Source organism: Pinus tabuliformis, chromosome 4_1 (genome assembly GCF_031772625.1).
Source record: "Pinus tabuliformis cultivar Carrire ecotype Pingquan chromosome 4_1, CPIR1, whole genome shotgun sequence".
Taxonomy (NCBI): Eukaryota; Viridiplantae; Streptophyta; class Pinopsida; order Pinales; family Pinaceae; genus Pinus; species Pinus tabuliformis.
In genome coordinates this window covers 922883821-922898592 of record NC_142303.1, presented here as the reverse complement: position 1 = coordinate 922898592, position 14772 = coordinate 922883821, and the positions used below count along the sequence as shown (strand labels likewise).

The 14772-nt window shown below is 41.1% G+C and overlaps 1 protein-coding gene across 7 annotated transcripts in view; it reads right to left on the bottom strand.

The window, feature by feature from the left end:
* Window positions 1-14772, bottom strand: part of LOC149179173 (dual specificity protein phosphatase 1-like) — a 232150-nt gene that overhangs the window by 57627 nt on the left and 159751 nt on the right. For 6 of the 7 annotated variants that reach the window (XM_089420550.1, XM_089420547.1, XM_089420546.1 and 3 more), the window contains one exon: window positions 14241-14386. In XM_089420550.1, the coding sequence (XP_089276676.1) occupies window positions 14241-14386 (146 nt within the window). The remainder of the gene's footprint in view (window positions 1-14240; window positions 14387-14772) is intronic. The other variant, XM_089420552.1, reaches the window with a different exon arrangement.

Here is a 14772-nt window from a genome sequence, read left to right as displayed (position 1 = left end):
GGTTCACCTGTCGCTTTCGCCTTAACTGCTTGAATTCCCCACTCTCTGGAGATGGGAGTGATCAACCCTCTGTTGCTTGTCACAATGCAGAAACAGAGATCGACCTAGCAGTCTTTCATTCTCTGACCACATGGAGCTCCATGCTGAGAAATTAATTCTCAGGTGACCTGCACATAGCTTCCTTGAGTCCCATACCTTCATTTACTCACTGAAGACGTGCGTCATAACACAAAGATGACTTGTATCACCTCAAGGCAGACCCAACACTCTTTCCTGTGGATCATGGTCCTTGCTACCTTGACCCAGCAATCTTTGACAGTCACCATTACTCCTGAGACCAACTCCTTTGTTCCCACATTCAATCTTGCAACTGCCGGCCCATACGCTTTTAACTCTCTATACCGTGCTTATCGAAGAAATTCCATATCGCAATTTTCACAATGGTGCAATATTCTAATCTTCCGATTGTCAATCTCCGATATGACGAGCTCCTTCCGCTTAGCCCTTCCCACATTTCTCACCATAGGACCGAGGGTTGTGTCCTGCCACTTAGCCTTGAGTTGCTAGAGCATTTTTGTTTCTACCGGGGGCTATTTTTCCTTTGTTAAGTGCTTAGCCCCCTTGGTTCTTTGAGTCTTTGTGACCGTGGTGCCAGCCCAATATCAAAGCCCCCTTATCGGAAGTTTCCAATTGCTAACTGTTATAAAGTGCCGACATCATCAACCTCCGATATGTCGACCTCCGATATGACGTCATCACTCCAAGTGGCACCTCATGAGTGGTGACACGTGTCACCTAGATTTGTCCACTTAAGGCCCTCAAAATGCCAAAACTTCCTGCCATGTGTCTTGTCATACCACCACGTCATGCTAACGTCAAATGCCACTATAGGTTTATCGGAACCAATCATATGTTGCCATGTGTCTTTATCAAAGCCAATCATATGCTGCCATGTGTCTTTATCATAGCCAATCATATGCTGCCATGTGTCCCGCCAAAGGAGAGAGAAAAGGGTCTATCAACCTTTGGTTTTGCAATGAAATGCTTCGTTAATCCTTTATCGGCGTTCCCAAGCGCTTTCTAATACTAAAGGCACTTAATGATATCACAACTTTTAAAAGGTTGTCAGCTTAAGAAGTTCCTATTCTCTAATTCGTCAACCTTCTGATGCGTTGATGCTCCGATGTTGCGATGCATCGATATGCATGATGCTCCGATATGTGATCGCCATATCTCTCGACCTCTGATATGCAATCGCCGATATTCTAGACCTTTGATATGCGATCGCCGATATTCTAGACCTCTAATATGCAATCTTCGATATTCTTTCCTTCTTGACACTTTAATCCTTGAAACTTCAGCAGATCATATCTTTTGATCCAAGGGTCCATTTTTGGACTTCCACATATTGATGGAAAGCTTTTTCACAACACTTTCCAATGGAGGGTTCAATGTAGGCATTGAGTCCTTCTGCGGCTCGGAAGATGACTATAAACTTCTCTGCTCTTTTGCACTCTTTTGACATCATTTGCCACCATTCGAACAATTTTTGAGTAAGTGACAACACAGCCTATATGACGAAACTAGAGAAGTATAACCATCCACCTTTGAAGAGGTTGTCAAACATCAAGAGTGGAAAGATGCCATGAATGGAGAGCATCAATCAATAATGAAAAATGGCATTTGGGAGATCGTACATGTTACATGCCACCTATGGGTAGTATATATAGGAGAAAAATTTTCTCTTAGATGGTCCTCAGCCGATAGCCCCTTGCAACCACCAAATAGCACTATGTGCCATTGTCGCTGCCACCTGAGTCAGCCATGTGGTCCCTCGACCACTTGCTATGATCGTATGTTTGAAGATGGGCCCCCCGACCTCGAAGGTATGGCATTTCATTGGTATAGTTAAGTAATTTTCCATACTTGTCATCAGCACTTTTGGGCATGGATTGGTGGGGGGATTCGGTGGAAAAAGTGGGCTAGGTTTGTACTCTTCTTTCCATTGCCCGATACCATGGTTAACCTTGTATCCTAGTCTAGTGGGATCTCCTTTAATGGCCATTAGCGTTAGGGTTGGCACTACATGGGAAATCCCAAATTTGGTTGCGTGGTCCCGCTTCTCGTCACCACATACATCACCCCCTTTCCAGTCATTTTAGCCTTATTCATCTCTTTTCCCATTCGGGACCACATGTGTCCACTGGGTCCACATATGGTTAGGGTCCCCCTCCCCTTGTCCACATCTTGGGTCGGGCCTCGAATGATGATCCGGAGGTTGATGCGACTAAAAAGAAAAAGAAAAACATAATTTGGCCACTCTCAATAGGAAATGTACCACAAAATGCAAAAGATGGTCAGGACATACAAATTTAACACGTGGGTAAAAGCCAAACATGAGCTCTACCCCTTATCCATGGCCATCACCCTGATTCCTATGGGCCCTAGATGAGCCCCCTTTATCATTAAGGAACCCATGATTCTCCCAGCCCTAGTGGGTGATGAACCACCCCACGTTAAGGGGTATCCATTGCTACATATTACACATCATGCTCTTATCCCCTAGAGCCCCAAGCAGTTGTGAAGAAAAATCAATAAAAGGAAAAACGCATATGAAGCAAGGTGGAAAAAAAAAAGGGTAAGTAACTCATGTACCACAATTTGCTCCCTCTTGCACTCACATACCCACGTGTGGGCTTCCCTTATTGTAGCTACCATGAACCATGACATGTGATCTGGATGATTTCCCCTGATCCCCACTTCGCTTCATTATTATTCATTGCCACCCACCACTTGAGGGATGTACCATGGACATGTCACCCCCTTTATAGGTTGAAACCACCTAATAGGGTCCTTGGTTGACCCCCTATTGAGCTTGGAGACACTTGTACATGCCAAAGCTCACTATGGAAGGGTATGCCACCATGAAATGCCCCATTGATTCCATGACTTGTAAGTTCTTTTACTTGATTATTCTAATGATTTGTTGTATTCAAGGGCAAGGGGACACCATTAGATCTTATGCAGGATTGTAGGTAGATCTCCATTTGGGGCTTGGTCTCCCTATATGGGGTCCTAAACCTCCAGAGGGCCACATTAGCACTTGTAGGGTGGGCGTTGAGAGCCCTGGGCCTGCAACAGGGCAGAGATTACTTCATGAATCCCCAACGGTGCTCATGGATTGCTCGTATTCCACCTTTTGGATGAGGATGATGCACTTGGTTCACCATGCCCAGTCGGCTCCACACTTGCACCATACACTTGGTAGATGTTCCAAAGTCCAGAGGATCTCTCTTGTTGCAGAGGGAGGGCTTATGTCATCATTCTACCCCTTGTAGATGGTTTACAGGCATCTTCGATCCACTTGGAGACCCATGACAATGTCCTCTATGCCCCCACACCCACTTGGGAGCACTACATGTTCTTGCTTGGGAAACAAGAGGCCAACCCCTTGTCCACTATGTTTGGATCCATCTTCACATCATGGCACCCCTTGGACTTCATTTGGCCTTCTCAATGGCCCAACGACTCATTATGTTGATCATTCTACCCCCTTGAGAGGTTTATCTTTATGTTATTTAGCTATTTGGTGTGCTTGTCACCAAAAGTATTGTTATTATGCACATTATTTTATTCTAGGGGCTTAATTAGGTCAAATTAGCTAAATCGAATTCAATTGTGATGGTATAAATACAAGTGAGGTGATTCTTTTTCATCATCATCACTTGGATTGGGTCATTAGCTCTTGTGAGATTTTCGCTATTCCTTTTGGATGATGTTTGGATGTTATGGATGAATTTTGATGATTGGATCCATTTCTCTTGTCTTGGAGCTTCATTATTGACATAATAGGATGATTGGATATACTCTTTTGCACATGTAAGTACTCTTTTCATGCTTATTCTTGTTATTTACTTTATCACGTCTATGTTGCTGGGATTTTCGCTATACAAGTCTGAAATTTACCGCTTTCTTTTGTGAAATTGTGGGAATTTTGACATTTTGTAGCATTGCATCATTGCATGGGCCATGTGTGAATGGGTGAATGTTCCTAGAGATTATTTGTTTAAAATACATCTTGATAAGTCATCAATTATTGCATATCAAAGTATAAAAATCTCAAGTAGTTGCTCTCATGCCCTAATGCCATGTGAAGTTGCTTGAAGACCTCCTTGATTGGGTAAACCTCTTCCAAACCATCAATTCTCTTGACTCCATCTCTCCCAAAGGACAAGGCACTGATCCTTCCATAGGTGGTCACCTTAAAACGCATGTTTCTCATACCTCTCCTCTTTCTAGGCCTAGCCTCCATAGGTCACCTAAGGCATCGTTTATCTCATGTTCTAGCCATCAAAAGACTTCAATCTCTTGCCCATTATTGCGTTGAGGTTTCCTCTAGAAGCCCTCCAAATTTCAAGAAAATCTGCCAATGGGATCTTGAGATAAATCAAGCCCTAGCTCGAAGATCTTCTCTTGCCCTAGGTTTCCCATAGCTAGTTGCTTCATTTTGATCATTGTGTTCAAATCAAAAGAAAATTTTTCCTTTGACCGTCTTCTCTTCCCTAATTAGGTCAAGCCCCTCCTTGGTTGATCAACTCCATACCCTTGACCTAATTTTGGGTCCACTTGGTCACGTTTGGTCCCATAATCTATTAATGCCAATTTCGCAAAGATCACATAGAAGCCTAAGTCTCCATAAATATCTCTAACTCTAGGAACCTTCTTGGCAATACATACTCTCAAACCCTAGCCCTAAAGAGCCTCTTAGCCCTTCCTGGAGAGTCTATCACCTTGCTTCTAAAGCAAGCAACCTATCTTATTGAGCCTCTCTTGTTAATAGGCTTAGGAATCACCTCCCTACCTTATCATTGACTATACTTTCTTGTGATTCTTCATATATTGGGACTCCTCCCATCAGTAACAGTCCGTAAAGAGCATGGAGCTTTAGCTGAGGTGACAGTGGGCTATTGCTCCATTGTTTCCCTCGACATAGTAGTTGCTCTATAGGATCCCCTCATAGGACCCTTGCTAGTTTGAACAATAACATTTTGGCATTGTTGTCAGGGAGGAAGTAGGTCTACCTCCCTTGAGAATCATTGGGGAATTGATTCATTAATGACAATTCAATATTCCTTTGGCGACTCCATTCATTGTCCAAACACCTAGTTTACTAGAAGGTGACAACATTCCTCCTCTAACTAGGGTTGTTGCAAGAAGGGGAGAACGAACTCCATCACTTGTTAGAACCGCCCTTCTCCCTGAATTTGAAAAGGTCAATGATCCTACCCTAAAGATGGCAACCGGTTCTAGCACTGACCCAAAACAAGACCGACCCAAAATGACCAAAAGTGAAAGGCATTTGGTTAGTGTCTTTGCCCCTTTGAAATTGAGTGATGACCCCAAACCTTTACCTGAGAAATACAATAATTGGTTGCCCAAGTTCAAAGGCAATGCTACCATAAGTGCCCGTGACTTTGTTGAAGAGTTATATTGGAACATGTCTCCTAGGTTGATATTCAATGAGGATAGGCTCATGATGCTTTTCTCTTTATCTCTTGAAGGACAAGCGAGGGAATGGTACCTTAGTCTCCCCCCAGCATGCATAGAAGACCCTGATCAATTTGAGGACATGTTCATGAGAAGATGGTCATGTAATGCACAAGGAACCTTCAACATTGAGAAGTTCTATCAAATAACTACGAGAAGGGAAGACATCTGAGAATTCATCCAAAAATTTGATAGGGTAGTTAGGGATATCCCCGACCATTTGAAGCCCCCTAATGCTAACATTCTCAACAAATTCATCAAAGTTGTGGGTGGCCAACTAACTTATGCATTAAGGGACAAGAAACCTTCAACCTTGGTTGAGGCTAAAGAGATAGCAATGGAAGTTGAGGAAAACTTACGAATCTCCAAAATGGATGCTAATGACCACCCCAAGGCTAAAGCAGAGGTCAAGAAGGAAAAATTCAAAGATCAACATGAAGAAACCCTTATGGTACTTCTCAAGAAGATGGAAACACTCAGCAAAGAAATGAATTCATGAGATAGGCTCTACATGAACAAACTCACTACCTTGGAGAAGGCCCAAAAATCTAGCTATATCCCAAAAGGAAAGCCTTTCCCTAAGAAACAAAATGAGGAAGACAAGCCAAGCTCATCACAAGTTCCCAACACTTTGGCTCCAACTAATGCAGTTGAGCAAGATTCATCTTCCGAAGATGAGAAAAGTGATGAGGATGAGAGTGATGATGAAGAAGTTGATGAGCAGGCTAACCTTGTAGAATCCGAAGCCTTCAACATTTTGCTAGGGGGTTCATATATTCACCCTCCCATTAGTGAGGTCACCATCAAAGAAGAAAAGGAAGAGCCAATCCTTAACACTGATGATAGTGGAAGATTCAAAGGGGTCCAATATTCACGAAAGGACAACAGCAAATACCCCACGACCTCCAAGGAACCCAACAAAGACGACTCAATTCCCAAGCAAGTCCCTCTAAAGAACCTCTCCCTAAAGATCCTCCAAAGAGAGTCAATCACGAAAAGGATCCTCAAAAGAAAGAGACCATCAAGAAAAAGGATAAGGGCAAAGAGGTCGAACTTGACATTGATCTAGAGACTATTATAGCGAAAATGATTGTGAAGGTTCCATTAAAGGAGACTGCAAAACTTCCCCGACAACAATGGAAAATCAAGAAATCTCTGGGCTTTGAAGAGGAAGAATTACCCAAAGACTTGCAAAACATTCACCTTCCAAACTTAAACCCAAGACATGAGCCATTCATGCTTATCTTAGCCATAAATGACCTTCTATTACATAATTGGATGTTAGATTCAGGGGCTTCCGCGAATATCATGCCACTAACAGTCATCAAGCAATTGAGTCTTAACATCACTCCACAGTATAAAAAGGTGTGCGGTTTTAACTCCAAGCCTGTAAAAGTAGAGGGCCTCATAAAAGATCTTAAGGTTTCTTTGGCTATGAACCCAGATAAATCATTGCTTATGGATGTTGTGGTCATAGATATCCCTGATGTATGGAGGATGTTGCTATGAAGGAAGTGAAGAGCCACTATTGGAGGTCATCTCCAAATAGATTTGTCATATGCCAATATCCCGCAATCTGATGGAAGCCCCTTGATTCTTTATAGAGAGCCTACATACTCTACTCATGTGATCAAGCCAGGACCGATCCCATACCACAAGAGACATGAGATTGAGAAGCCTTCTCCCATTGTCCCTTCACAAGAAATTTGTATTCTCAAGCGACCAAATCACAAAGCAAACAAAAAGTGGAAGCCTAAAAGGGAATACAAGGTCGGGGATGTGGTCTTGGTAAATAAAAACTCAATGCCCATCAAGATTCATGGGAAAGTTGGGGAGGATTATTACTATGTTGCCAAACTCAATGACGAAATTTGATCGCAACCAGTCAAGTCGTATCACCCCTTTCCTTAATACTTGACATTGTATTATATGCATGTTAGGGTAGGGTGCATTGCATGTCGATTTTCTCATTAGAACTAACATCATATGACATTTCTCAAGGTAGATTAGCCGCAGTTAGATTAAATTTGCATATTTTTACTTTCCTGATGATTTTTGTGGCATAATACTAAGCATGAGTGATCATAAGACACTGCAAAAACATGTTTCCCCGTGTGCTTGGTTAACAGGTTTGCGGTACCAAAAGATCGTTGGTGTTCTCATGAACTCTCGTTTGAGTAGCTTTGTGCACTTTCCTGAGAGCTCACATCCCCGTTGGAGCCAGATGTTACCCACCACCTATGGGTAGTGTATATATAAGGAAAAATTTCTCCTAAATGATCCTCAGTTGGCAGCCCCTTGCAACCACCATATAGCTCGATGTGCCATTGTCTCTGCCATCTCAGCCAGCCATGTGGTCCCTTGCCCACTTGTTATGATCGTATGTTTGAAGGTGGGCCTCCCGACCCCGAAGGTATGGCTTTTCATTGGTATAATTGAGTACTTTTCCTTACTTGTCATGGGCACTTAGGCATGGATTGGTGGGGGGATTCAGTGGAAAGAGTGGGCTAGGTTTGTACTCTTGTTTCATTGATAGATACTGTGGTTAACCTTGTATCCTAGTCCTGTGGGATCTCCTTTATTGGCCATTAGCGTTAGGGTTGGCACTAAATGGGAAATCCCGAATTTGGTTGTGTGGTCCCTCTTCATGTCACCACATACATCACCCCCTTTCCACTAATTTTAGCCCTATTCATCTCTTTTCCCATCTAGGTCCAAATGTGTGCATTGGGTCCACATTGGGTTAGCCTCCCCCTCCCCTTGTCCACACCTTGGGTCAGGCTTGGAACGATGCCCTGGAAGTTTATGCAACTACAAAGAAAAGAAAAAGCATAATTTTTCCACTCTCAAAAGGAAATGTACCACAAAATGCAAAATATGGTCTGGAAATACAAATTTAGCACATGGGTAAAAGTCAAACATGAGCTCTACCCCTTATCCATGGCCATCACTCTGGTTCCTTTGGGCCCTAGATGAGCCCCCTCTATCATTAAGAGACCCAAGATTGTCCCAAACTCTAGTGGTCGATGAACCACCCCACCTTAAGGGGGTATCTACTGCTACATATTACACATCCTGCTCTCATCCCCTGGATCCCCAAGCAAATGTAGAGAAAATCAATAAAAGGCAAAAGGCATATGAAGAAGGGTGGAAAAATAAAGGTTGGGGTAACTCATGTACCAAGATTTGCTCCCTCCTACATTCACATACCCAGGTATGGGCTTCCCTTATTGTAGTTAGCCATGAACCATGACATGTGGTCTGGATGATTTCACCTTATCCCCACTCCGCTCCATTATTATATCATTGCCACCCACCATTTGAGGGATGTACCATGGACATGTCACCCCCTTTAGAGGTTGAAACCACCTAATAGGGTCCTTGGTTAACCCCTTATTGAACTTGAACACACTTGTACATGCCAAAGCCCACTATGGAAGGGCATGCCACCATGAAATGCCCCATTGACTCCATGACTTGTAAGCTCTTTTACTTCATTATTCTAATGATTTGTTGTATAGGAGGCCAAGGGACGCATTGGATCTTATTCAGGATTGTAGGTAGATCTCAATTTGGGGCTTGGTCTCCCTATACGGGGTCCTAGCCCTCCAAAGGGCCACATTGGCACTTGTAGGGTGAGCATTGAGAGCCTTGGGCCTCCAACATAGAAGAGATTACTTCACGGATCCCCAGCAACACTCACGGATTGCTTGTATTCCACCTTTTGGATGAGGATAATGCACTTGGTTCAGCATGCCCAGCCGACTCCACACTTGCACCATACACTTGGCAAGATGTTCCAAGGTCCAAAGGATCTCTCTTGTTGCAGAGGGTGGGCTTATGTCATCATTCTAGCCCTTGCAGATGGTTTACAAGAATCTTTGATCCATTTGGAGAACATGTCCTTTATGCCTCCACACCCACTTCGAAGCACTATAGGTTCTTGCTTGGGAAACAAGAGGGCCAAACCCTTGTCCACTATGTTTGGAGTCCATCTTCACATCATGGTACCCCTTGGACTTCATTTGGCCTTCTCAATGGCCCAACGACTCATTATGTTGATCATTTTTCCCTCTTGAGAGGTTTATCTTTATGTTATTGAGCTATTTGGTGGGCTTGCTACCAAAAGCATTGTTATTATGCACATTATTTTATTTTAGGGGCTTAATTAGGCCAAATTAGCTAAATTGAATTCATTAGTGATGGTATAAATACAAGTGAGGTGATTCTTTTTCATCATCATCACTTGGATTGTGTCATTAGCTCTTGTGAGATTTCCACTATTCCTTTTGGAAGAAAGAATGAGTTTGGATGTTATAGATTGTTGAGAAATCTAGGGCATGAATAGTTAGAAGATTTCTCTGCTTGATAATTGCTTGTGATATACTTTTACTTCTTAGCTTATAATCTTTTCTTCGTTATGTTATTACTGTGTTCTTTTCATCAAAACAATTACCAATATGCACAATAAAAGACAAGTGACACAGTATGTATGCTTGTCAGCTAGAGTCAAAACCTCTCACCTCTTAAGAGAAAACTCAATCAAAATTCTTCTTCTAGATCTTCAATTGATGAGTATGAAGACCATGACACAAACCCTTGACTCTAGTATCCTCCCAAGAACCTTGTCACTAACCTTGATGCTCTGCCTCTTCCCTTTCTTGCCTTTCTTCTTGATCTCGAACTGCTTTCCTTGGCTCCTTTTAGAGAAACTCGGTCTTTATACTTCACACTGCTTCTTTTGGCTTTCCCTAGAGAATCTCGGTCTCTAGTCTCCACACTGCTCTTCTTGGTTATCTCTAGAGAATCTTGATCTCTAGATCAAAAACCCTAGTCTCTACAATTCTTCTCTTGATGCCTTCGATCCTTCTTCTTTTGTAACCAAAACAAATACCCCGGAAGAAACCTTCCTTCGCTAACCCGAGAAGAATCTCTCCTTCGCCCTACCCAGAAGAGTCTCTCCTTCACACTACCCAAAAGAAACCTCCTTCGTTGCCCCAGAAGAAACCTATCTTCGCACTTTTCTTTTAGCCTCTTCTTCGTACTATTTCTTCACCTCTTCTTCGCACTTCTTCTTGTCGAGTTGCTTGCCTCTAAGTGAGGCCAAGTGTGGCTATATATACCCTTCATCACATGTCCTTTAGGCCGACATGATCACAAGTAGTTAGGCTGACTTCTTCTAGCATGTTCTTCCATCGTTGTAGGCCGACTTAAATAAGATAAGTGACAAGGTCTTGGAGGATACTTCACATAGACAAATTTGGCCTTTTACAAAATGTAACATGACTTCATTACATGACAATGACTCTATCATTTTAAGATTAGATGACAAATAATTCATAAAGACTCTCAATGGGAGTTTTGACTCAAAAATAAAATCTCTTGCTCATGAAACCCATGAAGCAAACAATACAATAAATTTATTTTTCTTCTTTACATCACATTATATTAAATCATAATTACATGTCATTATGAAGACCGAACCTAGTTACACTTTTCAACACTAGGTCTTGGAGGATACTTTACATAGACAAATTTGGCCTTTTACAAAGTGTAACATGACTCCATTACATGACAATGACTCTATCATTTTATGACTAGATGGCAAATAATTCCTAAAGACTCTCAATGGGAGTTTTGACTCAAAAATAAAATCTCTTGCTCATGAAACCCATGAAGCAAGCAATACAATAAATTTATTTTTCTTCTTTACATCATATTACATTAAATCATAATTACATGTCATTATGAAGACCAAACCTAGTTACACTTTTCAATACTCCCTCTTAACTAGGGAGGCATTCATAATGGTACTTGGACTTTCTCAATCTGAAGAATTTCTCATAAGAAGAACTCAGATTGGTAACTCATTTGTATAGAATCATCTCAACCAACATTGTTCCATAGCAAGGCCTTGACTAACAACTCCATATCTCCACAACATCTGAGCTCAACGCAGGCGAGACTAATGATTTATAGACACTCATCATTGTCTCTCTCAGAACATCCCCTATTCGAGTACTCAGGGTGTGTTCCATAAGGACTATTCTTATCTTGGACTCCCCAACCCTCAAAGAATATCAGTCCTCCACGACTACTCTTCTATTGGATGCCCAATCTCATCCTCAAAGAGTATGAGATGCCAAATGATTACCCAATCCTCCATTTTATCTTCCCAAGTGAAGACCAAAATGACATGTCTATCTCTCCCTCTCAAATAGGGAGGAAATATTCCAATAAAGGAATGTACTCATTCCTACATAAAGAATGTACCTAAGCTCCCTCTTGGCTTAGGGATTTCCAAGTTTCTTCCAAGTAAGAAACTTCTTTTTAGGCTCCCTCTCAACTGGGGACCTATAGCAGCTCCTCATGTGGAGATCATGGAACAACCAGTTGCTTGAAGAGCTCCTTCCTTCGATGTCATTTATTCTTTGTCATGGAATCTTCATCTTTCGAGGACTTCTTCATAGGGCATAAACCATCCATCACTTTCATCCATGAGTTAGTCATGTCCTCATTTCATGAGAAAGTGATCCATCAAGTGGGAGTTGGCCATACACTGCGTCATATGGTGTCATCTTGTTGGCTTCATGATAGTTAGTATTATACCACCATTCAACTAAAGGGAACCACTGTACCCATTAATGTTGCTTGTCTGAAGTGAACAACGCAGATAGGTCTCCAAACATTTGTTGATTGTTTTTGTTTGACCATCGGTTTGGGGATGATAAGTTGTACTTAGTTGGACTTGCGTGCCCTGTAGCTTAAAAATTTCCTGCCAAAATTTGCTAGTGAAAGTGGGATCTCGCTTAGACACAGTGGAAGTCGGTATGCCATGCAGTTTGAAGATTTGGTCCATGAAAACTTGAGCCACCAATGTTGGGGTGAATGGGTGTGGTAGCACGCAAAAATGAGCATATTTGGAAAGTTTGTCAACAACCACCATGATAACTGATTTGTTGCCTGACTTGGAGAGACCTGTAATGAAATCCATGGAAACATCTGTCCAAACAGAGGCAAGGAGTGGAAATGGTTGTAAGGCTCTTGGTAGCTTGGTTGTTTCCCCTTTTGTTGCGCTAGCATTCCTCGCATTCAGCTACAAAAGTAAGAATGTCGTTCTTCATGCCGGTCCAAAAAAAGGAGCGGCGTGCTCGTGCACAAGTCTTCTGAAAGCCTGAATGTCTTGCGACTGAAGAGGAGTGCAGCTCTTTCAAGATGCAGGTTTTGAGGGTGGAGGTCGGGGATAGCACTACCCGATCCTTGTAGCGAAGAACCTCATCCTTCCAAGAGTAGAGTCCTCTGAGGAATTATAATTTAAATTGACGTCTTAAAGTACTATGGAATCAAGTGTGAATAACAATCATAAGCCACTTGGTTGACTTGATTCTTCATCCACAATTCAGTACTTAGGGTTCAAACACTTAATGTTTCTAAGTTTCTTAATCTCGACACACTAGACTTTAAACACTAGTTCAATTCCAATATTCCCTCATCCATCCACGAAGGCGTACAAAGTCTTCACCAAAGCTATTTTCCATGTCAAAACCAGTTAAGAACAAATATTGCTCATTTCAAAAGACTACACCTCCATAACAAATGAGAAAGCAACATGAATCTCCTTCATAACAAAAGCAAAGTCACATGATTTGGACTCAAAAAGCGAAAGTGTAAGATTTGGCTTGTCACTCAAAAACTTGGGACATTAAAAAATGGATGTCATATAGGCAAACGAAATTGAAAACATAATAACTACATGATGTTTTATAAGTTGGAGTTCTGATAGATGACAATAACAAAGCTGATATATTCATAGAAATGTACTGACATAAAAAAACTTTGCTGATATATTCATAGAAATGTACTAACTTAATTTTCTTTTTGCTGATATATTCATAGAAATGTGCTGACTTAATTTTCTTTTTGCTGACATATTTAAAGAGTATTTTATCTGCCATCAGTTTTAAAATTTCGGTTATAATTTCCAATAGCCGTTATGTTCTACAAACTCAAGTACAAACTACATATTATGTACCATGAAATAAAACAAAAAAGAACCACTACGGTGTTTGACAAATTTTGCAATTTTGAATTGTAAGTTTAACCGATTTCACTCACTAGTTCCAGAAGAAACCAAGGTTGAACACATTTGACAAAATCTAAACAAGTTATGCCAAATATGGGCAAATTTCACAGTAAGCCAATGAACCCAGTCAACTCAGTGAATTTCCTGACTAACCAGCAAGTGTTGCTAATATGAGCAAATTTTTCAATGGAATTGTTGGTGATGCATTGATTTTAACAGTGAGAATAAAAGTTTCAAACAACTTAAATTGGGTTTCACCATTAATGAGATCTTGCTTTTTTATGGGAGTTCCAAAGATGGACCATAATTGCTTATTTCATTGATACTATAGAAGACAAAAGTAAATTAATACACCATCCTTTACACGACAAATATAATTTGTAATCAATCTGATCTATCCATGCTTGACCTGTGAAGTAATCATTCTCTTTTCTCAGGTGATAAACATGAGATGAAAAGCACAGTGATCAGATATTGTAGAAACCTATCGTGACAAACATGAAATGGAAAAGGACAGTGAAAGATGTAATGTCCTTCAAGTAAGAACCTGCTTAGAAAGGTGGACTATACAAACAAATAAATGTGCATAAGAGCAGCAGTCTACTCTTACCCCTAAGGCGACTTTCATAATTCTGTAGCTGTAGAAGAAACCCTTGGTTAGGTGCTGCTTGGGGTCTTTTACTCCTGACAAGCTCGAAAGCTTCAGACAGACTCATATGATGAGTTCTCATCAAATATGCAACGATAACTGTGACACTACAATGGCATTTACATGTCAAAATCTTCAATATTTTCAAGTGTTTCCGACACAGCCCAAAAAGTGTTCATCATTAATGATGTATCCTTTTCCTAAACAGGCTAATCTAAAATTAGAATGATAAATGCAAGACTTCATGAATTTTCTTTCCCATCATAATGCTTAGATTTGTTTTCTTTTTCCATTAAAACATAAAATATTGGAAAGTAAGAATCGAAGTTTATGTATACTGGATTTCTAATACATAGAACGGCAAGGAACTGAACAAAGTAGTTCTGCTTATCCAAATGCATACAGGCTATGGTACAGAATGAAGCCAATTGAAGAATGTGCAGTAGGAAAACAAATTCCAAACAACAATCTGCACTGCTAAAATAAGATGGGC